This window comes from Somniosus microcephalus, chromosome 11 (genome assembly GCF_052327205.1).
Source record: "Somniosus microcephalus isolate GS21.2 chromosome 11, FLI_Smic_1.0, whole genome shotgun sequence".
Classification (NCBI taxonomy): Eukaryota; Metazoa; Chordata; class Chondrichthyes; order Squaliformes; family Somniosidae; genus Somniosus; species Somniosus microcephalus.
In genome coordinates, this window is record NC_140997.1 from 117,925,652 (window position 1) to 117,947,289 (window position 21,638).

Genomic DNA, 21,638 nt, shown 5'->3' on the forward strand with positions numbered 1-21,638 from the left:
GGATCTCCAGTGGCAATGGCCATATTGTGCAGGAACTCCAGGGGCAATGGCCACACAGTGCAGGATCTCCAGTGGCAATGGCCATATTGTGCAGGAACTCCAGGGGCAATGGCCACACAGTGCAGGATCTCCAGTGGCAATGGCCACATTGTGCAGGATCTCCAGGGGCAATGGCCACATTGTGCAGGAACTCCAGGGGCAATGGCCACATTGTGCAGGAACTCCAGGGGCAATGGCCACATTGTGCAGGATCTCCAGTGGCAATGGCCACATTGTGCAGGAACTCCACGGGCAATGGCCACTTTGTGCAGCAACTCTGGGGTAATGGCCACATTGTGCAGGAACTTCAGGGGCAATGGCCACACTGTGCAGGATCTCCAGGGGCAATGGCCACACTGTGCAGGAACTCCAGGGGCAATGGCCACACTGTGCAGGATCTCCAGGGGCAATGGCTACATTGTGCAGGATCTCCAGAGGCAATGGCCACACAATGCAGGATCTCCAGGGGCAATGGCCACATTGTGCAGGAACTCCAGGGGCAATGGCCACACTGTGCAGGATCTCCACGGGCAATGGCCACACAATGCAGGATCTCCACGGGCAATGGCCACACAATGCAGGATCTCCACGGGCAATGGCCACACAGTGCAGGATCTCCACGGGCAATGGCCACACAGTGCAGGATCTCCAGGGGCAATGGCCACACAATGCAGGATCTCCAGTGGCAATGGCCACATTGTGCAGGATCTCCAGGGGCAATGGCCACATTGTGCAGGATCTCCAGGGGCAATGGCCACACAGTGCAGGATCTCCAGGGGCAATGGCCATATTGTGCAGGAACTCCAGGGGCAATGGCCACACTGTGCAGGATCTCCAGGGGCAATGGCCACACAATGCAGGATCTCCACGGGCAATGGCCACACAGTGCAGGAACTCCAGGGGCAATGGCCACATTGTGCAGGAACTCCAGGGGCAATGGCCACACTGTGCAGGATCTCCAGGGGCAATGGCCACACTGTGCAGGATCTCCAGGGGCAATGGCCACATTGTGCAGGATCTCCAGGGGCAATGGCCACATTGTGCAGGGTCTCCAGTGGCAATGGCCACACAGTGCAGGATCTCCACGGGCAATGGCCACATTGTGCAGGATCTCCAGGGGCAATGGCCACACAATGCAGGATCTCCACGGGCAATGGCCACACAGTGCAGGGACTCCAGGGGCAATGGCCACATTGTGCAGGAACTCCAGGGGCAATGGCCACACTGTGCAGGATCTCCAGAGGCAACAGCCATATATTCAGGACCTCCAGGGGCAATGGTCACTCAGGCCAATATCTCCAGGGGCAGCAAACAGGTTACTCTCTCTCAGAACATGAATTAAACAGTTTGATAGCTGCCAGAATATCAGTCGAGTAGTTGGGTGCTTGACAAACTGTAGTTGTCTGATTGAAACATAGAAGATAGGAGCAGGAGTAGGCCATTCGGCCCCTCGAGCCTGTTCCGCCATTTAATGAGGTCATGGCTGATCTTCCAAATTCAATACCCTGTCCCTGCTTTCTCCCCATATCCCTTGATCCCTTTAGCCTTAAGAAATACATCTAACTCCTTCTTGAAAATATTTAATACGTTGACCTCAACTGCCTTCTGTGGTAGAGAATTTCAGAGGGTCATCACTCTCTGGGTGAAGAAATTCCTCCTCATCTCAGTCCGAAATGGCTTACCCCTTATCCTTAGACTGTGACCCCTGGTTCTGGACTCCCCCGCCATCGGGAACATCCTTCCTGCATTTAGTCTGTCTAGTCCTGTTAGAATTTTATAAGTTTCAATGAGATCCCCTCTCATTCTTCTAAACTCTAGCGAATATAAGCCGAATCGACTCAATCTCTCTTCATACGTCATTCCTGCCATCCCAGGTATCAGTCTGGTGAATCTTCGCTGCACTCCCTCCATGGCAAGAACATCCTTCCTCAGATAAGGGGACCAAAACTGTACACAATACTCAAGGTGTGGCCTCACCAAGGCCCTCTACAACTGCAGCAAGTCATCCTTGCTCCTGTACTCGAATCCTCTCGCTATGAAGGCCAACATACCATTTGCCTTCTTAACCGCCTGCTGCACCTGCATGCTTACCTTCAGCGAGTGGTGCACAAGGACACTTCCCCTTTTCCCAATCTATTGCTGTTCAGATAATAATGGCCCAGAAATTCGGGTCTTCACGGGTGAGTACACACGGGGTACTCACCCGTGGGCCTAATGGAAGTGCCAGTTTCCTGCATGCACTGCGCATGCGCGGGAAACCGGCACTTCCGTTCCTCTGAACGAAGGGGTTCAGAGGTCGAACGCGTGCGCGGGGGAGGCTGCGTGTGCGCATCAAACTTAGTTTTTTTTTTACAGGTTTCTCCGGGATCGTAAGCCTGCAGAATATAGAAATATAAAAAGCAGGCGTAAGGCCTGCTTTTTACAAGGTAAGTGGTGAATTAATTAAAATTAAAACATTTTTTCCACAGGTTTATTATTTTTAAATACTTTAAAGCAAGGTAAGTTTATTTTTAGCCTCGTTAGAATATAAAATTATTTTTTTCAAAAATTTAAATTATTGTTTACAATAGTTATTTAATGCAATTTATAGTTTATTTAAAAAATGTGATTTAAAAAAAAAATTTATTTGAAGGTTTAGTGCTATTTTGGGGCCGTAGTATTTATAAGTCTTGACAGCACTTCTTGTCAGACTTATGAATGGAGCATTCCCTGCTCTGATTGGCTGCCCATGGCCCACATGATCCCAGGGGATGCATTGAACTAACTGCGCCCCTGGGATACGCAAGCACTGCGCGCCGGCAGCTGGACCAGGCCCCGGATCGGAATTCCACGGGGCCCTACAGCACAACAGCGCGCGCAAGGTAAGTGCAGGTCGGAGGCTTGCACCCGCGGGAAGCCCCTGACCCAAATTTCTGGGCCAATCTGACTTCCTGCTTTTGCCACCAAAGTGGATAACCTCTATTATGTCCGTGTGTAATTGAGACACGGACTGCAGGAGTTGATTATAACAAGTCTTTACTGAATGGAGACAACCTGGAAACTGAAACTACAGAAGCCTGCTAGGGCCTTTTATACAGGGGTGGTCACTGCCGGTACTGCAGTCTGAGACCAGTTATTCTCTTAAAGGTACATACACAACAATTCCTCCCCTTTTAGATAAACAGTACATAACATTCACTTAACAACTAAATAATAACTAATTACAATTACGGTTGCTAGATACATTGGTTGAAGTTAAGCAATTATAAGTTCAGTCTTTGAGGAGGCTTCCTGATTCTGTCTGGATAACGCCTCTTTGGGATATCAGGTTCTTCTGGCAAGGTTGAGTCGGGATCAATGTCGTTGTTTGGTTCGTCTGCTTCCAATATCACCGATTCTGCGGTAGATGCAATTGGTACTTCGGTTTCATTGCCAGGTGTATCAGATCGTGGTGTGGAGTTGCCGTTTTCCAGTGACTCTAGAATCTGGTCAGCATGGCGTCTTACAATGCTCTCTCCAACGTCCACGGTATACATTAGAGGTCCTTGCCGTGTACAGATCGTTCCTGGCTGCCATTTCTCTGTGCGGTAGTCCCGGGCCAAAACTGGTTGACCTATCTTAAAACTCCTGGTTGGCCTTTCATTCATATTCTGAAACTGCCTGTTCTCCACATCTCTTCTGATGTTTGGCTTAACCAAATCCAAGCGGCATCGTAGTCTTCGATTGAAGAACATCATGGCTGGAGTTTGGTTGGTAACCGCATGTGTCGCATTCCGGTAGGCAAACAAGAAGTTATCCACCTTGTGTTGTAGGGGTATATCTTCATTACACATTGCCTTGATAGCCTTCTTGAATGTTTGAACAAACCTCTCGGCCAATCCAGGAGTGGCTGGATGATATGGGGCGAATGTGTAATGCTTAACACCATTGTTCTTTAAGAACCTCCGGAACTCTTCAGACACAAACAGTGGCCCATTGTCAGAGCAAATCTGTTCAGGCAGCCCATTCCTGGTGAATATGGTTCGTAAGACTGTGATAGTTTTTTCTGTGGTGGTTGAGGACATTTTTATTACCTCTGGCCACTTTGAATGTGCATCCACCGCAATTAAAAACATCGAGTCCATAAAGGGACCAGCAAAATCAATGTGCACCCTTTGCCATGGAGATGAGGGCCACTCCCATGGATGTAGAGGGGCTTGTGGTGGGGCGCTTTGGACCTTCTGGCATCCTGTACAGCTCTTGGTCATCTCTTCGATTTCTCTATCGATTCCCGGCCACCACACAAACGCTCTGGCTAAGTTCTTCATTTTTACCCCTCCCAGATGACCCTCATGAAGCTCATTGAGCACTCTATCCTTCAATTTGGGTGGAATTACTACTCTGGATCCACACATCAAGGTTCCTCTGCACACTGACAGCTGTTCTCTTCTCGGCGAGAATGCTGGCAGCAGTGGTTCGCCATGTGCTGGCCATCCCTTCACCATTAAATCATAGACCCATGAGAGTGTCGGGTCATTTCGTGTTTCCTCTTCTATGTTTGCATTCGTCACAGGGAGACATTCGACTATAGTCAAGTGGAATAACTCCACTGGATCCACTGCCAGTTCTTCTTCCACCGTCGGCAACGGTAGGCGTGACAATCCATCAGCATTCCCATGCTGTTTAGTTCCTTTGTACTCGATGTCATATTGGTGTGCCCCTAGGAAAAGGGACCACCTCTGTAGCCATTGTGCCGTCATTATCGGTACGCCCTTCTGAGGGTTGAAAATGGAGATGAGAGGTTGATGATCAGTTAGTAGAGTAAATTTCTGACCGTGCAGGTAGTGATTGAACTTCTTCACCCCCCACACCAGGCTGAGGGCCTCTCTGTCAATCTGGGCGTAGTTACGCTCAGCTGAAGTTAACGAGCGTGACGCAAAAGCTATCGGCCTCTCTGAACCATCAAGGAATTTATGTGACAGTACCGCCCCAATGCCGTAGGGAGACGCATCACACGCCAGTCTTATCGGTAGTGATGGGTTGTAGTGAGCCAATACTTCTCTTGAAGTGATTAGGTCCTTACTCTTCTGAAAGGCCCGCTTACATTCATTGCTCCATTTCCAAGCTACTCCCGTTTGCGTTCACTGGATGCAGAATTGTGGACAAATTCGGCAAAAACTTATGGTAGTAATTCACCAATCCGAGGAATGACCTCAGTTGCAACACATTTTCAGGCGCTGGAGCCTTAACTACCGCTTCAATTTTGTCAGGGGACTTATGCAACCTCTCTTCATCAATCGCGTGGCCACAATACGATATCTGTTTCTTAAAAAACTCGCACTTGGGGCGATTGGCTCGTAGCCCATGTTCACGTAGTCTAGTGAGCACCTGCTCTAGGTAGGCAAGGTGTTAACTGTCATCTTCACCTGTCACTAGGATGTCGTCCAAGTAACACTGAGTCCCCGGAATCCCTTGCAGGACTTGTTCCATCGCTCTTTGCCATATCGCCGGAGCTGATGCTACTCCGAATACCAGTCGATTATACTGGTAAAGACCTTTGTGAGTGTTTATCGTGAGATACTTCCTAGAGGATTCTTCAACCTCCATCTGCAAATATGCTTGTGCTAGGTCAATCTTTATAAAACGCTTCCCTCCAGATAGTGAGGCGAAGATATCTTCTATCCTTGGAAAAGGGTATTGTACTGTGTGAAGGACTGGGTTCACTGTCACCTTGAAGTCCCCACAGATGCGAACCTTCCTTGGCTCCTCAGACTTATTGTTTAACGTTTTCTTCATGACAGGAACGATGGGTGTCGCCCACTCGCTCCAGTCTACCTTAAATAACACGCCTGCATTCTCCAGATTCTCCAGCTCTGCCTCGACGGCTGGGCGAATTGCATATGGTACCGGTCTTGCTTTGAAAAACTTGGGAATTGCATTCTCCTCTATTTTTATCGAGGCGGTTACGCCTTTAAGAGTGCCCAGTTCTTGTTGAAATACCTCTTTGGCGTCAGCTAAGATTGTTGACGATCGTCCAGGAGTGACGTCGTCATCCTTTTTACCAGCCACCGTCAGTGCCTGAATGGAGTGCCAGTCTAAACTTATCTTTCTGATCCATTCACGTCCCAATAATGGTGGTCCACCATCTTGCAGAATGTAGAGATACAATTTCCGTATTTTCTTGCCGTTGTATTCGACAGGCACCCTTATTTTTCCTCTGGGGTATACTTTTTGCCCCGTATACATCCTCAAGACAATGGATGTCTCTCTCAAGGGTATGTGTGAGAATAGCCGCTCGTAGTCTCGTCGATTCATGACGGTTAGAGCTGATCCTGTATCCAATTCCATTTTGACTTGGGACCCTGCTATCGTGAGGGTGACCCAAATGGTTCGGTGATCCTCTTTTGCGATTACGTTGTGAAGTTTGAGACAGCTTAGTCTCTTGTTCCCAGATTCACTATCGCTCATCTGGTCTTCGGAACTACTGTCCGTCATCTTTTGTACTTTCCTGTACGATTCCTTAGTAGCCTTTTTGTTGTCATTGGTCTTCTTCCCAGACCTGCAAACTCGTGCAATGTGTCCCATCTTTCCGCATTGCCTGCATATTTTGTCCTTGGACCAGCAGTCCTTCTGGTCATGGTTTGTTCTGCCGCAGCGATAACATTTTGCAAATCCCCGTGTCATTTCATGGGTGCCGTATTCCTGTGGCTTTTGTTGTATTTCCGCAGCTCCCCTTGCTGCTGCTTCGTACGATACTGCCACGCTGAAAGCCTTATCTAGCGTCAGCTCTTTCTCTGAAAGTAACCTCTTCTGGGTTCCTTCACTCAGGAGTCCACAGACAAATTTGTCCCATAAGGTAGCTGCCAGTCCTGCTCCGAACTGGCAGTGCTTTGATAGCTTGCGTAGTTCTGTAAGGTAATCAGCATTGCTCTCATTTTTAAGCTGATTTCTCCTGTGGAATTGAAATCTTTCTGCTATCAGCAGCGGTGTAGGATTTAGGTGTTCCTGTAGGATAGCAACAATTTCGTTAAAACTCTTCGCCTTCGGTTTGGCTGGAGTAATCAGGTCCCGCAATAGGCCGTACGTTCTTGCGCCCATTAAATTTAGCAACACCGATGCCTTTTTCTCATCGGCTATTTCGTTTGCCTCGCAATATACCTCGACTCTTTCCGCATACGTGGTCCAGTCTTCTGTTGCATTATCGAAGGCAGTGATATCGCCAGTCTTTGGCATCTTGAAAATCTAAGATGGCACCTCCCACGCTTTGCCTTCGTCCCTGATGGATCAAAATGGCGCCTCCCGCGCTTTTCCTTCTTCCCCGCCAAGTTAAGATGGCGCCTCCCGCGCTTTCCCGCCGCTGCCGCTACTGCCAATGCTGTTGCTGGCGATTATATTTATTTTACTATCCTGTAATGGCGACGCCCTATGGTCTTCGCGCCTCCCCGATCGCTGCTGCCAACGCCGCTCTCCGCGGTATTTTTATTTTTCTATCGCGCTTCAATATTTGCTCCGTTAATTGAAGAACCGTTCCCGTCGTGGAGCGGACCCTCTGGGACACTTCCCTCCCTCTTCTTAGGTCCGAACGCTGCCCGGCTGCGAAGCACTGGCCGCGCCCTGTGTGCTCCACCCTCTCTCTCTCTCTTTGCTTCCCGACTCGCTGCCCGGCCCCGTTGCAGAGCCACCCGATTGAGCTCTAGCCCGCCGCAGCCCAGGAAGGATCAGTGCACTACCTGCCACCAGCCCGATTAGCTGGGAAACCACAGACTGGAGAACAAGCCTGGCTCTCGACAGTCTCTCCTGCACTTTTCAATTCGATGATTTGGAGGGCGGTTGCCCACAGTCGATGCCCGTTTCTCGAGTTTCTTTGGATTATTTTTTTTTTCTTTCTTCTGGCTTCGACCTTCAATAACGTCGTCTGAGGTGCTGCCGAGTTGCAGGTAAGTTTGTTTCTTACTCGTCGCCAGTATTATGTCCGTGTGTAATTGAGACACGGACTGCAGGAGTTGATTATGACAAGTCTTTACTGAATGGAGACAACCTGGAAACTGAAACTACAGAAGCCTGCTAGGGCCTTTTATACAGGGGTGGTCACTGCCGGTACTGCAGTCTGACACCAGTTATTCCCTTAAAGGTACATACACAACAACCTCGTATTTATCCACATTATACTGCATCTGCCATGCATCTGCCCAATCACCCAACCTATCCAAATCATACTGATTTAATTAAGAGCACTGCCCCCTTAGATATGAAAGATCTTGTTTGATCCAGTGTATAGTTTAGTATGATTGATCTAATCGCCTCTTTTATCCGACCTACAGAGCTACAGTGAGATTCTAGTGGTACGACCGACTTTGCTGGGGAACAGGGCATTGAAAGTCGAGCTGAGGGGTTGTTTGAGCAAATCAGCACCTGCAGAGCTGTCATGGCGGATGGTGGGAGGGCCTGAGGCTTGGCAGTTTGAAAATGTGGGTGAGTTTTTTCTGGGGCGGATGCAGAAGCAAGTGGAGTTGAAGGATGATGAGGGGTGGGAGACGTGGGCATTGGTCGGAGGTAGCCTTCTCGTGTCCTGGAGCAGTTTGGTGGTGAATTTACATTCACGCCCATTTTTCCAGGGTTTCTGAGGCTCTCCCGGAGAGGTTATAACTGACGGGAGGGAGAAAATCTGCGAGGGTTCGGCCCCTTCGAACTTTGCATGGGTCTGATATTGTGCTTTTCTATCTTACCGTGTCTTTCTCCTTTTATATATTATTTTGCCTGTAAATAACATTTGAGCAAGCAATTTTAGCTGAAATGAGGAAATCAGGCCCTGTGATATTCTTCGGCTTCAAAATTGACAGGAGTCCAAGGTGGGCCTTCCCTAGTGAGTGATATCAAGGGTTGATTATTAACACTGTGGAACCCTAATCCACACTTGGCATGAATAAGGACACAGGTTCTGGTTCCTGGGACACTCAGACTGCTGTGGAAACTGCTGTCTAACCCTGGACATGTGTTGGAAATAGGCCCAACTGTGATGGACAGACGTTATTTTCCATCCCCGCAGCACTGGGTGCGGCTGAACTTGGTACTGCCTGCAATTACCGATCCACCACTCCAAACCATCGTCAGCACCTTCACCGAAGCGTACGAGAGCACGGGCCTTACACTAAACATCCGTAAGACAAAGGTCCTCTACCAACCTGCCCCACTACACAGTACTGCCCTCCGATTATCAAAATCCACGACAAGGCCTTGGACAAGGTGGACCACTTTCCATACCTCGGGAGCCTACTGCCAACAAGGGCAGACGTTGATGACGAAGTCCAACACCGCCTTCAGTGTGCCAGTGCAGCCTTCAGTCGCCTGAGGAACAGAGTGTTTGAAGACCAGGACCTCAAACCTGGCACCAAGCAGCAAGTGATACCCGCCCTCCTGTATGCCTCAGAGACATGGACCATGTACAGCAGGCGCCTCAAAGCACTGGAGAGGTACCACCAACGCTGCCTCCGCAAGATCTTACAAATCCATTGGCAGGACAGGAGCACCAACGTCAGTGTTCTCACGCAGGCCAACATCCCCAGCATCGAAGCTTTGACCATGTTCGATCAGCTCCAATGGCCGGGCCATGCCCGATACGAGACTCCCAAATCAAGTGCTCTACTTGGAGCTCCGGCACGGCAAGAGAGCCCCAGGTGGGCAGAGGAAACACTTCAAGGGCACCTTCAAAGCCTCCTTGAAAAAGTGCAACATCCCCACTGACACCTGGGAATCCCTGGCCCAAGACCGCACAATGTGGAGGAGAAGCATCCGGAAAGGCGCCGAACACCTCAAGTCTCTTCGCCGGGAGCAAGCGCAAGCCAAGCGCAAGCAGCGCAAGGAGCGCACGTCAACCCAAGCACCCCACTCACCCGCCCCTTCAACCACCGTCTGCCCCACCTGTGACAGAGTCTGTAGGTCCCGCATTGGACTCATCAGTCATCTGCGAGCTCATTTTTAATGTGGAAGCAAGTCATCCTCGGTTCCGAGGGACTACCTAAGAAGAAGAAGAAGACCACTTTAAATGGACGGAAAGTCATAGGCAGGGGCCCGTGATCATCCAATAAGATGCCTTCCGGATTTCCCTCCATATATCTGTTGGAGCATTGAGTCAGATGGGCCTGTAGCGGTCTCCAAAATATTATTGAAAGCCCATTCCACAACATCCATGTCAGCAATCGTGTATGTGTAATGTTCATTTTGTACGTACGTTGTAGCGAGGGGTGAGTCTCTTGATGTCATCGAGAGCGACGTCGATCCCCATCACTCCAAGCATGAGCTGGTTCTGTAAAGGAAATGGTCCATTTAGAATGGCTGAAGTGACTGAGGTCCTAGAGACTGAGGGTACAGAAGCGTATCATTTCAAGGCATTTTTTTCATCAGCCTGTGTCTCTGACATGGTTGGAAACCCTTCTCTAAAGCAAGCTAGTCAGAAACCCTCACAGGTAGCATTTGTTTTTGCTCAACATGGCACCTGTACTCTACGCCCATTGGGACACACCCCACTTCCCAAGGACAGAGAGGGGCACAGGTGAGCAAGAGCTATGGATTAGGGACCTCCAAGTGGGTGCAGAGGTTTTGGTGAAGTTGAACCAGCTAAAACTGCACTGCTTGCCAGTACTGAGCACAGAGCACTGGGAAGCTCTTCACTCTTGTGCTACTAAGACCGATGTTGGCTTGCAGTGTTACCTGGAGCCAAGTGGGAGGCTGGGCGACATTGTCAGACGTGGCAAGAACAATTAACAGCAGCTTCACTGAACATCGGAGAGGGGTCCTGTCCAAATGCTGGAGAGGAGCCCCATCGGAACAGTACAGAGGAGTTCTACAGAGGAGCTATCTTGGAGTCAGTAGAACCCCCAATTGAATGCTGAAATGTAGTTTTGTGCCAAGACTAGACAGCAGCATGGGGTAAAGTGTTCTACGGTGAGAAGGAAATTAGTAGGAAATGGGGGGTAATTCTGCCATTTCCTCCTCTCTGCTCTATTTGTGTGGGCTCTTTAATCCTGAATGACTGGCACAACATGGCACACACAACCTAACCACGTACCTGCTGGCCATTGTCCACGGTGATGTTGAAAACTGGCATCGTCCCTGTAATCACCAGCTCAAGGCTCTAGGAATAGCAAATCAAACCAGCCATGTTACATTTCACAGTATTTTGAGCATTTATCCCTGCACTGCGACCTTTCCTATTCTCACTAACAGGCCGTGTTAAGTGCTGATCCATCTCAAGAGCCAGGTTTATGCCTTGAACTCATGTCCCCATAACTCACTTTACTTACAACTCTTTGACTGCAGTCACATATTCAGACGCTGACACATATTCAGACGAGCTCTTCCCTCCCTGTCTCTTTTACCTGTAGGTTTTGCTACCTCTATAGATGCTGGTGTAGGGCGGCGGGCACTCTGGAGCTGTGGCCCAGCAAGAGTCAGAACCTTCAGCAGAGACAGAGGGAGGGAAATATCTTATTTAAGGGTTCACCCACCACCTCAACCAAGTCATCACTCCTCATGTGTGAACCTGGATAGGGTCAATAGGGTATTCAACCATGAAAGGTATCACAGCTGAGCCTGATGTCCAGACACGCTTAATCTCCAGCAGGGGGTCACAAGCGGGAACCCTGGCTGATTTACCCCCTTGCCAGCCCAGGGCACCTCGGATGGGATCAGCTAACTCAGTACAGACAATGGATGAAGCAGGGCCCTCCTGAACTGGCTGGCTGGCTTGGCACTACACAGTGCTGTCACCCTCAACGTCACTGGGGAGTTGAAATGCCCTTTCTACTCATCAACTCGAAATTGTCTCCACTTATTCCAAGTACAGAAAATCTCACAGTGATCTGAACAAAACTTTACCAGAAAATACATACATTTTAATACAATGCAACTGTGACCATCCACGTTCTAACATCTGTTCCAGTCGGAGAAATTGTCTGTCATTTAATGCAAGCAATCATCCTTTGTTATAGAAATGAAGCATGTTTAGAAACAATTTAAATGAAGAAACATGTTAAACTCCTCATGCATTCCAGGTGCTCAGCCGCACGTGTCATTACACTCCTTAAATAAGAACAGAAGTCTGTGAGACCAATGACCAAGAACCAGAGCAGATATCTGTACTCCCTTGGTGCTGTGCCAGTTTGCGTGACAGGTAAAATCTGCCATGTCTGGCCCTGTGCCAATCTTCACCAGGTACCGGCTGCCACATTTAACACAGTGCCAGTCTGGCCGCCTACCTCTGCTGCCACGTTTGATGCTCGTGCACAGGCTACTGTGCATTTTGCTGCAGGAAAATGACAACGACAGTCCCACAGTACCGCACTCACAGCTACCTTCAGTTGTCTTGGTGCATGTAATTAGTCTGCTTTTGAACGTGAGGGAAGTCCTGCCTCTCATCATTGACTGGGCTGAATTTGGTATTTCAATTAATTTAATGATACTTGTGTCGAGTGTCAGCTTGGCTCAGCTGGTTGGACGTTGCGACTTCAAGTCCCTGTCCTAGGCTTGGACACGTACTCTGCACTGACAGTGTAGTACTGAGGGAGTGATGCACTTCAATGGAAAAGGAATTCGAGCAGGGTGTAAAACGGGCTGCTGATTCGCTATTGCCCGTTTGGTGCTACCCTTCAAGACCAATTTCACCCCTGTGTACCATTCCAAAGGAGAGGAAGATTCCATATGGACACTTTGCTTACATCCCATTCCAAAGTAGTCTTACCAAAGCATCCTGATAGACATTGGTCCATTGAACCTTTTTGGCTTTTTTCCCTGCCATCACCATGGGTCGGCCCAAAACATCCAAATACTCCTGCAACACAGAAACAACCATGATGCATTAAAATCACAAAAGGTTAGTATGCAGGTACAGCAAGTAATTAGGAAAGCTAATAGAATCTTATCGTTTATTGCGAGGGGAATTGAATACAAAAGTAGGGAGGTTATGCTTCAGTTATACAGGGCATTGGTGAGACCACATCTGGAGTACTGTGTACAGTATTGGTCTCCTTATTTAAGGAAGGATGCAAATGCGTTGGAAGCAGTTCAGAGAAGGTTTACCAGACTAATACCTGGGATGGGTGGGTTGTCTATTGAGGAAAGGTTGGACAGGCTAGGCTTGTATCCGCTGGAGTTTAGAAGAGTAAGAGGTGACTTGATTGAAACATATAAGATCCTGAGGGGTCTGGACAGGGTGGATGTGGAGAGGATGTTTCCTCTTGTGGGAGAATCTAGAACATGGGGTCACTGTTTAAAAATAAGGGGTCGCCCATTTAAGACAGAGATGAGGAGAATTTTTTTCTCACAGAGGGTCGTGAGTCTTTGGAACTCTCTTCCTCAGAGGGCGGTGGAAGCAGAGTCTTTGAATATTTTTAAGGCAGAGGTAGATAGATTCTTGGTAAGCAAGGGGGTGAAAAGTTATCGGGGGTAGGCGGGAATGTGGAGTAATCAGATCAGCCATGATCTTATTGAATGGCGGAGCAGGCTCGAAGGGCCGAGTGGCCTACTCCTGCTCCTAATTCGTATGTATGTATGTACGTATGTACGTACGTATGTCTGTAAAATGACCTTATACACAGCAATGTAGGAATGTCTAGTTCCTATCAAGAGACTGAGGTCGACTCAGGCGATCAACAAACGATGTTTAATATAAAACAAACTGAGTTTAACAAACCAATGCACAAGAACTACGAAAACAGGTCTAGTCAGTTCGGAGACTCCACGAGGACTGCTTGGGCGGTCCCGTGGCTGGCGTCATGACATCATCACGTTTTTCCCGCCAATGGGGGATCATGTGATGAATGGCGTGACGTCATCGCGTTTGCCCGCGCTCTTAAAGGGACCGCGCTCTGTACATGCAAACAGTATATACAAAGATACAGACTCAGGCTGTAGTTAACACAATGTTAAAGGGAATTATATACATTTGATCGGAATCCCTTAGTGGCTCCGCCACATGCGCCCCCCCAGAATTGTCTTTGACAGAAAAAGTGAAACGGCGAGGAGGCCTGACAAGCCTGTCAGAGCGACTTCTGTACAGTTGGAGTGGAAGCTGCTGGACGGCGGGCGGGCTGGCGGGTGGTGGCGCTTGATCTGGCACGGCGACTGTGGGCGGTCGGCCACGTTTTGCCGGCTGTGCGGTCTCGACCGGGCGGTCAAGGTCCAAGTGTGCCGGCTTCAACCGGTCAACTGAAATGTGGTCCGGTTTACCTCCGATATCCACCGAGAAAGTTTTGTCTCCCGGCTCTAGCACGCGGAAAGGACCAGTGTAAGGAGCTTTGAGCGGATCCCGAAGAGCATCGTGGTGGATGAACACATATTCGGCGTTCTTCAGCTCTGCTGGGACATGGGAGTTCTGAAAGCCGTGATGCGACATTGGTACTGGTGCAAAACACCTGGCTGCCTCCTGGTGGCTGATGAGTTGATTGGATGCGGACCATGGCTCTGTTGGAGTCGAAAGAAAATCACCTGGTACGCGTAGCAGTTGGCCATAGACGAGCTCTGCTGAGGACGAGCGAAGATCTTCCTTGGGTGCCGTGCGAAGACCCAACAGGACCTATGGTAGCCTGTCCACCCACCCAGCGCCTTGGAGGCTGGCCCTCAGTGCGGCTTTGAGCGACCTGTGAAACCGTTCACACAGGCCGTTCGCCTGTGGATGGTAGGCTGTGGTGCGATGGAGCTTGATGCCGAGCCCCTGAGCCACAGCGTTCCAGAGCTCAGAGGAAAATTGCGGTCCACGATCAGAAGAGATGTCCGCCGGTACCCCGAAACGGGCGACCCAAGAGGAGATGAATGCCCTGGCTACGTCTGCCGAAGTGGTGGATGACAAGGGAACTGCCTCTGGCCATCTAGTGGTGCGGTCTACCATCGTAAGGATGTGTGTAAACCCATGAGAAGGTGGAAGTGGCCCCACCAGGTCCACATTCATGTGATCGAACCGTCGCTCCGGAACAGCGAAGGTGGCCAATGCAGCTTTGACGTGATGCTGCACCTTGGCCTTTTGGCAGACCACGCAGGTGTTGGCCCAGTCGCGGACATCCATATGCATGCCCCGCCAAACGAACTTGGACGACATCAGCCTTTGCGAGGCCTTCATGCCCGGATGTGACAGCCCGTGTATGGCGTCAAACACTTTCTGGCGCCAGGCGACCGGCATGATAGGGCGAGGATCTCCTATGGAGACGTCACAAAGTAGCGTGGTGCCTGTGGCGTGGAATTTGACGTCGGCCGCTTGGAGGCTAGAGAGGCTGGTTCGGTAAGCTTGCACCTCTGGATCCGAGGCTTGATCCGCAGCCATGAGGGCATAGTCGATGCCGAGCTGGACTGGCTGAACGGTCGCGTGGGAGAGGCAATCCGCCACCAGGTTGCCTTTACCGGCCACGTGCTGAATATCAGTTGTGAACTCAGAGATAAACGTCAACTGACGTTGTTGTTGGGCTGACCGCGGTTCGGCAGTCTTGGCCATAGGAAACGTTAGTGGCTTATGTTCTACAAAAGCAGTGAAAGGACATCCCTCCAGCAAGAACCGGAAATGGCGGATGGCCAGAAAAAGAGCCAGCAACTCCCGGTCGAAAGTGCTGTACTTCCGCTCGTTTCGCCATAGTTGACGGCTGAAGAACAGCAGCGGTTGTCACGTTCCATTTACCCACTGTTCCTGCACTGCGCCGATGGCGTAGCCTGATGCGTCGGTGGTGCGGGCGATGGTGGCACCTGGCAGCGGGTGCGCCAGCATGGTCGCGTTGGCGAGGGCACTTTTTGTGTCAACGAACGCCCGGTCCATGTCGACCGTCCAGCTTACCGGATCCTTGCCAGACTTGCCCTTGAGGGCCTCATACAGGGGCTGCATGAGCAGAGCTGCCTTAGGCACGAAACGGTGGTAAAAATTTACCATTCCGAGGAACTCCTGCAGGGCCCTGATGGTCTGCGGGCGTGGAAAAGATGTTACTGCCTCCACCTTCGTTTGCAAAGGGATTGCGCCGTCCGATGTGATGCGATGGCCCAAGGAATCAATCTGTTGCAGGCCGAACTGACACTTGGCGGGGTTGATGATCAGGCCGTGTTGGCTGAGGCGTCTAAAGGGGGTGCGTAAATGGCAGATGTGCTCCGCTTTGTTGGAACTGGCGATGAGGACGTCGTCGAGGTAGATGAAAATAAACTTGAGGTCCCGAAGTACGGAGTCCATCAGGCGCTGGAAAGCCTGTGCAGCATTCTTCAGTCCAAACAGCATCCGCAGAAATTCGAAAAGGCCGAATGGGGTGATGACTGCAGTTTTCGGGACGTCTTGCGGGTGCACGGGGACCTGGTGGTAGCCACGGACAAGGTCGACTTTGGAAAAAAATGGTATTTCCTGCCAAATGGGCAGAGAAATCTTGGCTATGAGGGATCGGGTACCGATCAGGAGTAGTGGCGTCATTTAGGCGTCGGTAGTCGCTGCATGGCCGCCATCCGCCGCCAGGTTTCGGGACAATGTGTAGAGGCGAAGACCAGGGACTATTCGACCGGCGAATAATCCCTAACCGTTCCATCGTGGCGAACTCCGCCTTCGCAGCCGCGAGCTTGCCAGCTTCGAGGCGCCGGGCCCGTGCGTAGACCGGGGAGCCAGTAGTGGTGATGTGATGTTTGACACCATGTTTCGTGGCTGTGGAGGAGAAGGTGGGTCTGGTCAGGCCTGGGAAATCTCCTAGCAGGCGAGCGAACTCATCCGGAGACGGGAACGTACAGGAGACGGTGTGTGACATGGCGTTACTTCAGTGGCAAGGGATGAAGTGGAACGTGGCCGCATTGATTAAACGGCGGTGCCTTACATCAACCAGGAGGCTGTTGGCGCACAAGAAATCCGCACCGAGGATGGCTTGCGAGACCTTGGCCATGATGAATTCCCAGCAAAACCGCTGGCTGCCGAAACACACCTGAACCCGCCGTCTGCCGAAGGTCCGAATAGCCCTGCCATTAGCCGCCTCGAGGGAGAGGCTGTGCCTCCCAGCCTGTATATCAAGATTTGACGCGGATAGGATGCTACACTGCGCCCCGGTGTCACAGAGGAAACGTCGACCAGAGAGGGAGTCGGTGATAAAAAGAAGCTTTCCAGCATTTCTGATTGCCATCGCAGCCGCGGGGCGCCCGTTAAAGCCGGGCCTCTTTTGCCAGAGTGGATGTAGTTTTTAATGGGGGGCGAGAAGCTGCAGGAAGGGCGGCAACATCTTGCTTTCGCGCCAAAACGGGCGTGGTAGAAGCACAAACCCTCAGGTTGAGGAGCTGGGGCAGCGTCTGTGGGGGATGGGCGCCTCGTGGCAGTGCAGTACTGCTGCATCACCGCGAATATCTTGTCAGCTTCAGCAGCAAGCGGTGCGCAGTCTGTGACTTCGGACCGGGCCAGGGCAGCTTGTACTGGCTCCGGTAACTGACTGAGGAAGAGCTCCCGAAAGAGGGAGCATTCTGGTTCGGAGTCAAGGAGCGTGAGCATTCGGCTCATGAGCTCAGATGGCTTGGAGTCCCCGAGGCCAGGCATAGCGAGCGGTCGGCGGGCACACTCCGCCTTCGTGAGCCCGAAGACTTGTAACAACTGCGCCTTGATAGCTTCATACTTGCGGTCGTCCGGGAGGTTCTCAAGCAGGCTGACGATCCGCGAGGCGGTGGAGCTGTCGAGTGCGGAGACCACGTAAAAGTAACGGGTCTGATCCGCAACGATGTTCCATAGGGCAAACTGGGCTTCGGTCTGGACGAACCACGAGGTCGCTTGTTGCTCCCAGAATTGCGGTAGCTTCAATGCTATGGCGTTTGTTTCCATGCTTCGTTCTTTCTGCGAAAACCGTTCGCAAAAGTCGGGGCCACCAATGTAGGAATGTCTAGCTCCTATTAAGAGACTCAGGTGGACTCAGGCGATCAGCAAACGATGTTTAATATAAAACAAACTGAGTTTAACAAACCAATGCACGAGAACGACGAAAACAGGTCTAGTCAGTTCGGAGGCTCCACGAGGACTGCTTGGGCGGTCCCGTGGCTGGCGTCATGACATCATCACGTTTTTCCCGCCGATGGGGATCACGTGATGAATGGCGTGACGTCATCGCGTTTGCCCACGCTCTTAAAGGGACCGCGCTCTGTACATGCAAACAGTATATACAAAGATACAGACTCAGGCTGTAGTTAACACACTGTTAGAGGGAATTATATACATTTGATCGGAGTCCCTTAGTGGCTCTACATTTAACAGTTAATGACATTTTAAGGGTAATGATCTCACTCACAAATTCTCGATAACTCTAGCTGACAGATTCACAACCACACGCACGCACACACGAACACCCATGCACGCACACACGAACACCCACGCACGCACACACGAACACCCACACATGCACACACGAACACCCATGCACGCACACACGAACACCCACACATGCACACACGAACACCCATGCACGCACACACGAACACCCACACATGCACACACGAACACCCACACATACCCACACACACCCACATCCAACAACACACACCCACACACACCCACACCCACTCACACACACCCAGACACACCCACCCACACTCACACATCCACCCACACATCCACACACATAGACAGACACACCCACATCCAACAACACACACCCACACACACACACACACACCCACCCACACCAACCCAACCACACCCACCCACACCCACCAACCCAACCACACCCACACACACCCACCCACACACACCCACCCACACACACCCACACACACACACACCCACACACACCTACACACACCCACCCACACACACACACACCCACACACACACACCCACCCACACACCTACACACCCACCCACACACACACGCACACCCACCCACACACCCACCCACACCCACACGCACACACACACGCACACACACATGCCCACACACACCCACACACACATCCGCAGACACACCCACACATACATGCAAACTCACACACCCACCCACACATACGCACACACATATCCACACCCACCCACCCACACCCACCCACACACACACGCACACCCACCTGCATACCCACCCACACCCACCCACACACACACACCCACACACACACACCCACCCACACACACCCACACACCCACACCCACACACACCCAAGCACACACACCCACCCACCCACACACCCACCCACACCCACCCACCCACACACACCTACCCACCCACACCCACCCACCCACACACACACCCACCCACACACCCACCCACACCCACCCACCCACACACACACCCACCCACACACACCCACCCACACACACACACCCACCCACACACCCACACAAGCACCACCCACAAACACGCACACACACATGAACACCTACACATGCACAGGGGCACACACACACCCACAAACACATACACACATGCACACCTGCACACACCCCCACACGCACATCCACATACGGACAGACGTACACCCACACATCCCATTTGCCCAGATGCTACCTCTTCAGATAATTACATCTATATATCTATTCTATATCCTTCTATCTATCTATCTATATATAAAAGCGGTATTTCTGTCCTTCTGTCTGTCAGTCTGTCCGCTATACACTCTCAAGTTATAGAGCGTACCTACACGTGCATTACATCAAAAGAAAGCTTACGATTCCGGAATGTTCGTAAGCATATTTACTTTTCGGTTGGACAAAAATTGCGCCCGCGGTATCCAAAAAATGTTCAAAATTCCGCTCATTATCCGCTCATTATTCAAAATTCCGCTCATTATCCGCTCATTATTCAAAATTCCGCTCATTATCTGCTCATTAGCATCAAGTGACGTCGAGGTCGACCAATCGTACAGTCGAGCGACCCAACGATCGACCAATCGCTGCGTCGCGGGGGCGGGTTCGTCGCGCGTGCGAGCGGGCCCTCCTAGAGTCGAGTGACAGGACGATTGACCAATCCTACTCTTCAGTGACATGACGGTTGACCAATTGGTGCGTGTGTGGGTGGGCCATATCCTTCTGAACCGAGGTGCGTGGCCGCCATCTTGATTCCAAACTGTTCATTTCTTTTTCCCACATTCTGCGTGTTTATACACTGTTTATACCTGTTTATACACTGTATGAATGGAACCGCGTTTATGTGTTCAACCATAAATGTATTTTGATGCTTTGGCAACATAAGATGTACCTTATCATGCCAATAAAGCGATTTGTATTGTATTGTATTATTCTTTTCAAATCTACATTTCCAGCAAAAAAAAATTGCTTTTATTAAATTGTTTTAAAAAAAACGTTAATTCATTTGTAAATATTTTCTCTAACCTGATTCTTTTTCCTACCTTTCCCCGTTTTTGTAAGGCCTCAAAAAGCCTGGCCCTCTCCTGCCCAGCCCCCCGTCACCACCCCCCTCAGTCTCCCCCATCACATTACCCGGAGCAACGGCGTCGGCCGCGAGGGACACGGGACAGGCACAGGGTGCGCGCGCAGCAGGCGACACACAGAAGTCTGAGGTGTTATGTATTGTGTGTTCTATTGTGTGTTCTCCTCCCACCTGTGGTGGCGCTGTCACAGGAGATAAATGGTTGGGTGTTCTCGGTTAAGTTTAGCTCTCTTTGTTCGGAACTTTCCAGAACTTCCTTTCCTTCCAATAAAGCACTTCATGATTGAATCTCTGAGTTCTGAGTCCTAAATTGTGTCTAGGTAGAAAGGCACCGACACAACACGAGGCACAGAGCGCGGGAAGCCAGCAGGTAAGATGCGGCGTCTCTCTCTCTTCCCCACTTGGCGGTCTTGAAGCCGGTTTGGGCGGGAGGGCGGGGCTCTCGGTAGAGCGGGGGGGGTGGGGCTCGGGAGTGCGGGGCGGGGCGGCCGGGGCTCAAGAGTGCGGGGCGGGGCGGCCGGGGCTCGGCAGGGGGGAGAAGGGTTACCCCGGCAACCGGGCCTGGCCGTCTCTCACAGCCTCAAGCTGGCTCACGCCTGTTCCCGGGGCTTAGCTCCATTTGCACCCGCAGGCCACTCGCCCTCTCTCTCTCCTTCCCTCTGTGTCTCTCTCTCCTCCCCCGCTCTCCCCCCTCCCCACCTTCTCGCCCCCCCTCCCCACCTTCTCTCCCCCCTCCCCCTTCTCTCCCCCCCTCCCACCCTCCTCCCTCCCCCTCCCCCCCTCCTCCCCCTCCCTCCCTCCACCTCCCCCTCCCCCCTCCCAGTCGCTCTCTCTCTTCCCCCAGTCGCTCTCTCTCTTCCCCCCAGTCGCTCTCTCTCTTCCCCCCAGTCGCTCTCTCTCTTCCCCCCAGTCGCTCTCTCTCTTCCCCCCGTCGCTCTCTCTCTTCCCCCCAGTCGCTCTCTCTCTTCCCCAGTCGCTCTCTCTCTTCCCCGCAGTCGCTCTCTCTCTTCCCCCCGTCGCTCTCTCTCTTCCCCCCAGTCGTTCTCTCTCTGCCCCCCAGTCGCGCTCTCTCTTCCCCCTAGTCGCTCTCTCTCTTCCCCCCAGTCGCACTCTCTCTTCCCCCCAGTCGCACTCTCTCTTCCCCCCAGTCGCTCTCTCTCTTCCCCCCAGTCGCTCTCGCTCTTCCCCCCAGTCGCTCTCTCTCTTCCCCCCAGTCGCTCTCTCTCTTCCTCCCAGTCGCTCTCTCTCTTCCTCCCAGTCGCTCTCTCTCTTCCCCCCAGTCACTCTCTC

The 21,638-nt window shown here is 51.4% G+C and overlaps 1 protein-coding gene across 1 annotated transcript in view; it reads right to left on the reverse strand.

Moving 5' to 3' along the window:
- The window catches only part of LOC147110843 (voltage-dependent calcium channel subunit alpha-2/delta-2-like), a 2,842,873-nt gene that overhangs the window by 981,565 nt on the left and 1,839,670 nt on the right, over positions 1 to 21,638 (reverse strand). The window contains exons 15-17 of the mRNA XM_085999971.1: positions 12,734 to 12,823; positions 11,063 to 11,128; positions 10,226 to 10,300 (exon numbers count right to left, since the gene is read on the reverse strand). Coding sequence (XP_085856097.1) covers positions 10,226 to 10,300; positions 11,063 to 11,128; positions 12,734 to 12,823 — 231 coding nt within the window. The remainder of the gene's footprint in view (positions 1 to 10,225; positions 10,301 to 11,062; positions 11,129 to 12,733; positions 12,824 to 21,638) is intronic.